Source organism: Cyanistes caeruleus, chromosome 5, assembly GCF_971803275.1.
Source record: "Cyanistes caeruleus chromosome 5, bCyaCae1.hap1.1, whole genome shotgun sequence".
Lineage (NCBI taxonomy): Eukaryota > Metazoa > Chordata > Aves > Passeriformes > Paridae > Cyanistes > Cyanistes caeruleus.
Window position 1 is genome coordinate 70,745,008 of NC_141705.1, and position 10,654 is coordinate 70,755,661.

The 10,654-nt window shown below is 45.1% G+C and overlaps 1 protein-coding gene across 1 annotated transcript; it reads left to right on the forward strand.

Annotated features, from left to right (window-relative positions):
- Positions 1-855: 855 nt before the first annotated feature.
- LOC147653234 (uncharacterized) lies at positions 856-6,361 on the forward strand. The gene is made up of 2 exons (XM_086890447.1): positions 856-5,838; positions 6,155-6,361. Exons 1-2 carry the CDS (start codon positions 5,026-5,028, stop codon positions 6,359-6,361), a joined length of 1,020 nt encoding a protein of 339 aa, XP_086746573.1. The 5' UTR covers positions 856-5,025.
- The last annotated feature ends 4,293 nt before the right edge of the window (positions 6,362-10,654 follow it).

The window sequence follows — 10,654 nt, forward strand, 5'->3', positions numbered from 1 at the left end:
TTAACAAACAGAAGCAACAGAAAACAGAAGCTGCTGCATTTCCTGTGGCCATTTGAGGGTGAAACTGCAAGTGTGAAAATATTGCAGTTCTGTCATTCAGGAAGAAGCACACGTTCCAAAGGAAATCCATTCAAAGCAGATTATACAGCATAGATTTGTTATCCATTTGAAGTTATTAACTGGAAGACAAAGAAAGATTTCTTTGGTAGCCTCACAGGTTTATCTTCACCATTTTTAATGGAACAGTTTCTCTGCTTTAAATATAAGTGGTTTCTTTCCCCCAACAGTCTCATCTCCCTCCTCACCAAGCTGATACGGAATAGAGGAGCACAGATCGTGTGAGGAACAGGTTAGGAATTACATAAATGGACTTACCATGTGGCTACAGCTGATATTTCCAGCTCTGTGGCCTAAGAGCATCCATCTAATGTCCTGCCAGTCCAGCACTTCCTGATGGTATTTGCAGCCACTGCTTCCACACAAGTTAGAACAATGCACTTCTCCTTTGAGGTCATCTGGCTGCTCCAAGTGCAACAATGGAGCGACCAAGTTCCAGTTGCAAGGTCAGCATTACAAATTTAAAACCTTCCTGTCACAAAAGGTAAAGACTCTCCAATCCTGCTGGAAACAAGAGCTTTGAAGAAACCTAACTCTTCCAACTTCAGCTTGCTTCCAACTTGAACGGTATCAGCTTTTTTAGATAATAAAGGATTGTCTGTAGATTACTGTGGATTAAAATTAGAACTGCAGACCTTAGTCTTAAGTTTGACGGTGTGAGGAAGGTGATGGTCCTTCTTCTCCATCCCTGGAATCACCATCATGCACTGTCTCCACTATCTCCAAGAGGTATTTTTTTTTTCAACGTGGATAAACTATTTTAGGAAGTTTGGAACAGGGAGAATGGCTGCCTTCCATACAAATCGAACAGGTTCCATTTTCAAGTGATTACAATTGTATCAAAGTCTTCAGACCCAAATAGGTGTACCTCTGTGAAATACAGAAGCCCTTATGAAAGGCTCACTCAGAAGGTGTGAATAGAATAAAAAAGAAATTCATCATAAAAAAATGAGGAAGGAAAAAGCCTTCATTCCCTAACACTGCAGAATTCCACCCGAGTAAAATCTCACTCACTTTACAATGAAAGGAAAATATTTGAGTGGTGGTGGCAGGGACAAGGCAAGGATATACGGTGCCAGGGAGGATTCTGCACTTAGAGATGCTGAGTATCCAGCCAAGAGACTGAAATTCAATTGCCAAGGCATTTGAATGAAGTCAATTAAGTCACATCACCTTTTCTATTTCAGTGTTTCCATCTGACAAGAAAGCAAAGGCGGGCAGCAGAAAGCAGGTGAGCTGCTGCACTCAGGGGTAGGGATCAAATGAACTATGCTGGTTCCATATGCACTATGGGAAAAGCAGGCAGAAGAGAGGAAGAGCTCTAAAATTAAGATGGAATTTTAACCTCTTCCTTCTCTGTTGACACTGACTGTAGGCATGTCTAACAGCTTTTCAGACAATTGTGTTTGATTTTGTTCCACAAACCTTACCTAGATCCACATTCATTAGCTGACTCTCTGCTGCCATCAAAATTGAGGGAAGGAACACCTTTTAGCACGGCTTAGAAACAGAGGAGATCAAACTAAACTCTGCAGCTCCAATGAGCGAAGGAATTATGTCCTATCCACCTTCATGAAGCCGCAAAGACCAAAATCTCTTGAGAGCATGCCATTTCCTTTCAGCCTTCTACACTGAGCCTTCAGCTCATCACGGATCAAAAGATGCTGCACTAAATTACAAGAAAAATGACTGCATTCTGTTTAGTTGTAATCCTGGTAGTCATAACAAATCTTGTGTGCATCAGCTGGCCTCCAGAAAAATCACATGCAACAGCAACACCATCCTCAGAGCCTCTCCCAGTACCTTACCTAATCATTGCTCCGCCACTGGACAAGACTTGTCCCCACCCTTCACACCTACAGCAACAAACCTACAAATCTTCCAAACATTTCTTCAATTCCACACCCCTCCGGAACATTCCCGCTTAAAATCGCACAGCTGCCCACGGGACAAAGGTCCAGTGTTACAAGCTTCTGCTCTCCCTCCACACAAGCCCCTTGCACATCTTGCACTGCTGCTCTGAAACTGCAAAATTTGTCAGCAGCACCATTAGACTCAGAACTGGGAAACAATTCCTTCTGCTGGGTTAAGTTGGAAACAGTTCAGGCTACAGCAGTTCTTTATTATTCACCCTCATGGAATGCCCCTGCCCTTCAGAGCTCAAGCACTCCTGTGCAGAGCATCTCATGGAGCCAAAGAGAAAGGACTGCTGTCCCAAAAGAAGAGTCTGGGAGGAACTCCCAGTGTCCTTCATGCCTTGAGAAAGCTAAGGAGCAGTCACTGATGGCCTAAAGGGTACAAATTCAGTTCAGATGACAAATTTTCCAGGCTGATCCCCCTCCTCTTTATCCTCTAACACAACTACAAACAAACCAAATGATAGATTTCACAAGGAATAAGGGATGTTTATAAGCAAATCTCTAAACTAAGCCTGGCATGCTCACCCAGGAGTTCAACACAGCAAGGCAGGCACTCTGCACTACCTAGTTCATGGCAAGAGATTTCTAAACTCTACCAAATGAAGTGAAGAAATGAAACAGAGAGCAATAGAACCGTATTTTAATTCATTTCAAGGCATGGAATAACACAGAATCTTTTCCATGAAACTAGGGCATTTTTCTCCCTTATCTAGTGCCCAAGTAAGATTAGAAATTGGGAAAAAACCCACTGAAACTGCAAATGCATTTTGCCCCCAGCTAGAAACAAAAGGTAATTATTTGAAAACTAGAAAAAACTCCAAGAGGAAACGAAAAACATTATGGAATATGTATTATTTTTATCACCCAGAATTCCCCATGTTAAAGGCACAGAGAAAACCATCATTCAGAAGTGGGAAAACAGAGGGACTGTACAAGTGAAATGGAGTTCTGACAAATGATGCTGTGTAGAATATGGGTTCCCAAACCAACAGAACAAAGGCACCCCGACAGCAGCAGCCTCAGAGATTGTACATTGCAGCTGAAGCACGGGGGTTTCTGTAGATTCACCTTGTAAACTGGCACACTTACTTGCCAAGGCTGCTGAACTTCTTTCACCTTAAACCACAAAACCTCCCAGTCCTTCCACAGCAATCACTCCATCAAATCAAGACAGACCAAAACATGTTCTTTGCGCTGTTCACAATAAGATGAAGTTATGTGCCCAAGAGATACCATTTGAAGTCAGAAGGAACAAGCCAGCAGGTGTAGAAAACTGGTATTTGAAGAAGTGACAAAAAGACAGCAAACTGAAGCCCATGCTTAATACAAAACCCCATGATTAATAGAACACAAATGCAGATGGATATGATAAGCTTGCACTGTCGAAGCTAAAATCATTTCTAACAAAAATCACCACATTTCCAAGAATTCAGTACCACTTGTGGTGGCCACTCCTGATCTCTACATAATATGTCAGCAGTTCAATTGGCAAGAATCTCTTTATCTAGATCCAAGCAGGGAAGAAGTCAAGGTCCCAGTGATATGCAATTCTGTAGCTTCATTAGAAACCTTTCATCTTTCAATAGTTGAAATCCAAGCGAGAAAAGAACCTGTTTGGACACCAACTATCCTTAGTAGCAATGTTTTGCAGCACGCAATTTGAAAAGGTTAACCTGCCAGGCAATAATACAGACAAGAAACATGAAAAGGAGGGCAAGGAGAATCATCTGCTGCTGAAACTGCTCTTCTACAAAAACCAAGTGATATGAAGATTCAGCCCGTGAAGAACACATTCCTCAACCAGGAGAGAAAAACACAATTCTTAAAAATCTCTTCTGTCGTTCTGATTGGGAACGGTGGGAAAGAACGACACGGACTCTCAAGGGAGTCACAACAGGAGAATCTTCTCTACTTTATTACTCTAGGCTTGTCTAATAGACAGATACGTGGAAAGTACAGAAAGGAAACTCTTATTGCTTAGTAAAGTGCTACATCACCATCATTGGTCAGCGGGGCTCACCACCCCCCTGTCTTTCTCCTGCAAGGAAAACAAGAGGACAGACAAACAGCACCTGGCAGCTGTTTTCTGTCTGTGAGGATTGTTTTGAAATCCTCCTATGAAATCCCAGGCTAGCTTCTCGGGCAGGACTGATAGGCCATGGGGCCTGCAGTTTCTGCAGCTCTCTGCAGCCTGCTCCAAAGCTAGCATCCATACTCTCCACTACATAAGAAATAGAAAATTGACTACAAATCACGTGTTCACTACTTGTTGCTTGTTCACTACTCAGACATCAGAATTACTACCACAATACTAGAAGAACAATCCAAGAAACATATTCCAGGGATGCATTTTAATTCATTTGCTGCTGCCAGTCGTGCTGTGCTTTGCTTCTATCCATCCATCCTGCTGCAAAAAGGTTCAACTGTGTTTTCACCATCACTTCAAATCAGCTCTTTGACTCACAGCTCACCACAGACCTCGAAACAGGAGGCAAAGATCTGCACCACTTGGCCTTTCAGAACTTCTCACCCATCTATGACCTTTCTGGGGCCAGCTTCACAAAATGGGGGGGAAGCCATTCCAAGGAACACGACCAAGGAAATCACACAGCACTCGGGACTTGTTCCAGGCATCAAATTTTTAATGGATGATGTGAAGTAACACCGAAGCAATTCCTGTCCACAGAAAAAAAGATTTCAAATGGTTTTGTCTCAAGGACAATCACTGGAGGTTGAAAATTTCTGGTGCTGAAAGTTACATGAGGTCCTCAACATTGAGCAGTCAATATCCCCACAGTCTAAACTGTGAAATTACTACCTGGGCAAGGAGAACATTTTCAGGATTTGCAACTCATCTCAAAGCCTCAGTAGAACTCAACCAGCAGAATTCCCCTGAGATGGCACTGTGTTCTGGAAGCCCTCAAATACTCACTAAAACAGACTTGACTTTCACTAGGACAGCTGCTCATGAAAATCTGGGGTAAAACCTATGGGCAGTGGCCATGTGCACGCATATTCCTTCTTCCCACAGCAGGCACAATCAAATCCTCCTTTGAATGGCCTCCAAGTTGAGCAGCACTCATTGGCACAGCCTCTTCTCCCACAGACAGGCCAGCGAGCAACACGGCAGCGCCAGCCAGGTGGGCAAGGACAAGAGAGAGCAGATGCCAACAAGGCTTGGAAGCTGGGCCAAGGGAGGTTTACGCTGGCCATTGGGAAGAACTTGTGCCCAGCGTGGGCCATCAGATACTGCAATGGCCTGACAGGGGCTGCTGGAGTCATCATTGTGGCACGGGTGCAAGGCAAGCCAGGCCGCAGCGCTCGGGCCCCGCTCTGCTGGCCATGCTTGCCGCCATGGCTCCCAGCTTGGACTCAACATTCTCTCAGGGCTCTCTGCAGCCAGGGCGTTCTGTGCTTCTGTGACATCACAGCCTCTGGGGACGGCACGCTGGCTGGCAACTGTCCCCAGCTGTTGCTGCGCCCCAGAGCCCAGGCACAGCTGCTCGCAGAGAGACGCCCAGAGCCTCGGTGCTGCTGGCAGAGCACTATGGCTGCTCACGGCTCCTCCGCGCTGCTGCAGCTTTACGTGCTGCTGCTCTTGGCCCATCCCCTCGACCCTGTGAGCAAACCCGAGAGGAGCACGGGTGCCTCTCCTCTGGTTCCGGAGGATTTCGACTTGGAGGAGAAGGACTCTGCGCTCCTCTGGTGGGCATCCAGGACACTCCTGCTCATTGACGTGCTCCTCATAGGAATGGCCATGGGATGGGCCCTTGGAAGAAGATTTCAGAGACGCTGGGGAGAGGTGAGGCAGGGGGTGGGGGGTCAGGGGCAGGTGGGATGGGGCAGACCTTGAGGGCCTCTTGGGCACCCTTTGGCCAATGCCCTGCGGCAGAAGGGGCCTGAGCTCCTGGCTGGGGAATGCAGCCCAGGGGCTGAGCCCCATGGACAGCACCAAGCAGAGGCGGCCAGAGCTCTGCCTGCTGCAGCCTCTTCCCCGGGCCAGCCCAGCCCAACTCAGCCCGAGTCTCTGTCTCCCAGGCCAAAGGCAGCCCCACAGGTGCCGGCCCCGCTCTGCCTCTCTGCCTCTTCCATGGGGATCCCTGTGCTTTGCCTTGCAGCGGAATCTCCAGAGCCCTTCGGGCCGTGCGGGGCCCCGCCGCCATCGAAGACTCGGCTGTCCCACCAAGTTGATGCAGCTGCTCAGGCAAAACCGTGACCTGATGCGGCTGCACCTTCGCTACAGCTCTCAGCCGAGGAGGCCAACCACCAAGACGGCGGCAAAAGAGGGCAGTGACAGGAGACTCCGCACCTCCCCACAGCTCTGACCTCCAGCGTCGCGCTCCATCTAAAGAACCTTACGGGGAACGGGTGACCAGTGCCCAGCCCAGGCACTGCGACGTTCCCCACCTTACAAGTTAGCCACACCCCTGTTGTTGTTCGATTCCCCACCACGTTTCCCCCAAGAAGTTGACCTTTCCCTTAGTGTTCAGTTCTAAACAGTTGAAGCATTGAAGTTTCTTAGCCTTAAGATTCTTACCCCATAGTCTTCTAGTAACGTTGGATTGTAGATTTTAGAAGTAGTCAAGTGAATAAAGTTCACGTTTTCTACACGTTGCTGTGTCATTTTCTTGAGGTTGCACCTGAGACCTGGGGACTCCTTGAGAGATGGCTTTGCATGGCAGCTCCAGACTGCCTGCAATGGAGAGCCCGAGTGCCCCAGCAGGCTTTGCAAGAGGGCGGAGGGCAGCGGGAAAGAAGAAGGTGGCCAATATTCACCTGCCTCCACCTTCCAAGGAAGCTTGCAGTCAAATCCTGTCTGCACTTTAGGGGGGACCCTAAAGGCCCCGGCAGGCATCACCATGGCCCCAGGACGGGGGGCTTGCAGCACTCTGGGGCACCAGGAAAGGAGCAGGATCATCCCTGGAAAGCTGTCTGGAGACAAATCCAGGGAAGTCTCCCCTGGCATCCAGGCAAGGGCTGAATTCAGGCAGGCAATTAGATCCACAGGCTGCCTGGGCTATGGCACCAATCAGTCCTTCTTCATAGATCTCTGGGGGGGGGGTTTATATATATATATATATATATATACGCATATATGTATATATGTATCTACATCTGTATTTAGTTCTTTGTATTTATCCTGTTGACCCTCAAATAGGATTAGATTTCATTTTCCTACAAAACAAAACATCCGTTTTTTGATTTTTAGGAATCAACCATCTGTGCTCCCACTTTAAATCACTTCTCTCAAACTCATTCTGCATCTTGCTCCTTTCCAGCACCATCAAATACCTCTGTTAAAATACAGAGCATCAGTGGAAGGACGACAATCTTGTTACTTGCTGAAGAAAGTTAACTTGGATGACATACCTGCTTTTAAAAATCCAAGAGGAACAAAACCTACACATCAGCTTTAGAATTTCAAAAGCTGCTTCCTCAACTCTTCCACACCACTTTACTCTTTGGGGACATTCAGCAGCAATACCAAACAAGCACAGAAAAGAAATGGAAGAAGAAATGCAGATAGTCAGCAGCAGACCACCTACCAAAATACATTTTAAATGCAGCTCCAAGTTCTCCAAGAGCAAGTTTGAGGTGTAAATGGAGACACTCACACAAAATTACTACCAGGTGGTACTTTTGGCATTTCCTTGGGCTTTCCTCTTCATTTTTTTTTTTATCACTCACCTAAGGCAAGAGAAAAAACCCCAAACAAACACAACCTTTCAGGCAGAGAAAAGATGTGGTTGCTCTTGAAGAAAGCATTTCATTCTGCCTGGAGAAGAAGCTGCTGGGAAAAATATTAGCTTTTAGCAAAATGGCACTGTGCTGTTGCACTTGTTCTAGCACTGGGAGAAAGAACAGGCCCGTCTGTAAGGCTCCTGCAGCTCACCCTGGCTGAGGGTCATTGACCACTGAGCACTGCAGGCATCACTGGCAACAACGATGGTGGAAAATGGGGAGGGAGCTGGATAAATAAATGTTTGCCATTGCCTTAGCCAAAAAAACCCCCAAACATCAAAAGCAACCCACCCTCAAAACAAAGCTATGAAAATAGTTTGCCTCTGAATTTAAAGAACTTCAATTAGCTCTATGATGTCTGCTTTTGGTTCAGCATTCATCAATCTGAATTTGAATACACACAGGGTAATGAAAGGTAACTGAAGCTTAAAAATCATGTCTATTGACTTGTGCATAGCCTATACTGAAGCACATTAAAAAGCAGCGTTTTGCTTGAAATCTGCACGGTATTAACTTCATTCAGTCTTACACTCACTAGGTAATTAAATACATGAAGAAATAGATTTTTTTTTTTTTTATTAAGAATGCATTATTAATTAGGAAGGCATGGCTTTAGTAGAGTCTGCTGATACCAACATTACTCAGCTAAGTTCAAAGTATGATCACAAGAACTTGATGACAGAAGCAATGTTCATCAGAGCCTCAACAAGAAAGTTGCAGTTCCAAGTTTTTCAGATGTCCTACACTTGCTAAGGCATCTCCAGAAAGAGGAGTCAACTGAAAATAGCACAGGAAATTTGAAACCCATTTCTCTTTTTGTCTTTTTTTCCTGAACTTTCTTGTGGGCAACAGAAAACTCCTAATATGTGGAATGCAATGTAGTTTTTATGCCAGAGTCATGAGTCATCCCCTCAGTTCCAACCTGATCCAATGCTCACTTGAATCTTGGAAAGGCTCAAATCAGCAAGATGAAATTTCAATTGTATTCATGAAAGGAGCTCTTTACTCTCCATTCCCCTTCCTCCCCCAAATACATCAGCACCAAGTGAGAAGGGCTCAATTTGAAAAATAATTATTACACAATTAAACTTGGACATAGCTAGTTTGCTACAAGTTCCAGCAGACAGACAAACGAGAGCAGAATCAGAGGTTATCAACCTCAATAGAAATTCCAGCTCATGCTTTCCCCAAAAGCCTCATTTAATTTATCCAGGATTAAAAAATAAAAGAGAAATGAAAAAAAACACATAAAAGCATTTCACATAGTATATAGTGAAATGCTATCATTTCCACCTGAAATATTCATCATCATTATTACATTTTTCCATAGTAAATTACAAAGTCTCCTGCACCCATCTTCCCAATATCTCATTCTAAGTGCTTGCTACTTTAATCCCTTAGGAAGCAAAAGGAGCCTCAGGTGTCTCTGGATCAACAGAAACTAAACAACACAGCTTGACAAAGTATATTAAATTGTCAATCAACTCAATAAAGGTTTTCCACTCCAGAGATAGCTATCACCAGCTGATGAATTTGGCTAGGGCAGGTTTAGTGAAGAAAAACTAGGTCTTTATTACCAAATCAGTTAGGAGCTGTTCTACCGTACTGCCCGTAGGATGGGAGTATAAACACCATATTCTTCACAGCCTCATCCACAAAGAATTCCACCTTCAAATTAAGGCTGCTTTGGAGTTGGACCAAACCAATGAAAACTCACTCATCAAACACAGTGATGGCAGCATGCTCAGTCTTTGCAATACAAAACTGGCAACTAACAGCACATTCCTGATCACATCTCCAAGGCTGAGTGTACAGAACTGCAGTGGTGGCCAGGCCCTCGCTGACTGCCAAACCTCCAGCCATCATCCCTTCCTCTCCCAGCGACAGGGCAGAAAATAACAACAGCAGAAACTGGAAAGCTTAAGCTAAAACCACAAAGGTCATTGATGAAACAGACTGGAGTGCTTTAGAAACTAGCACGCAGATTTAGCTGAAAACAAATCTTATTGATCACCAATTACAATGAATACTTAATTCTATCATTCTGCATTATTATTAGACAGTCAGAGACAGCCAAGCTGACCTCAAGCATGCTGAAGCATCGGGGCCAGGCAGTGCACATCTTCCCAGGAGCTGATTTACCCATCGTTCTCAAGTGAATTCACCTGCACACAGCCCCACCGTACAACTGCTAGGCTGCAAAATAAAAAAATAGCTCTGCTTAAGAGTCAAACCCCAGGACATAGACCATATGAAAGGAAGAATGAAACCTGCAGCATTTGGTTGACCTTCAATGCCCTGAGAAGATGACAAATTCCCCAAGATGAACAAGTGCCCAAAATACAAAGCAAAGGACTGACTTTTAGGGATCAAATGTTAAATAGGCCTGCGAAATTGGAGTTGTTAGGTTGCACATGAAAGAAGGGAAAAAAGAAAAAACCACCCCAACCCTCAACTGCAATTTTACATCCCTCTTGGAAAATTTGCTTTAATAAGAGAGAGGAATGGATACAACCTTCCCCTCACCTGGAGATTTTAATCAATTCAAGCCATTTCAAATCTGGCAAGAAAGCCCTACCACAGTCCCCATCAAACAACATTGCCTTTCATTTTTGCTTCTCATGACTACTTCAGAGCAGTCTAAATAACAGCAAAGAAGGAAATTCAAGTTGCAATTCAAACACTAAGCTCTGGAATCCCACATTGCCTTCAAACACCTGCATGAAACACTAACTTCATGCTCTATGCTCTCCAATACATAGAAGCCATTTATTTGCATAGCCTTTGGCTGCTAAAGCTGGAACCTGCATTTCTAGGAGCAGATGGGCCTGATTCTCACCTTCCCCTGACACACATGAGCAGTGTGGGCCCTGCCT

Bases quoted from the DNA above. Each gene is read 5' to 3' on its own strand.
- LOC147653234 (XM_086890447.1), top strand. From the start codon at position 5,026: ATGGGCAGTGGCCATGTGCACGCATATTCCTTCTTCCCACAGCAGGCA. The intron at 5,839-6,154 runs GTGAGGCAGGGG...TTTGCCTTGCAG, and splicing joins TTCAGAGACGCTGGGGAGAG to CGGAATCTCCAGAGCCCTTC.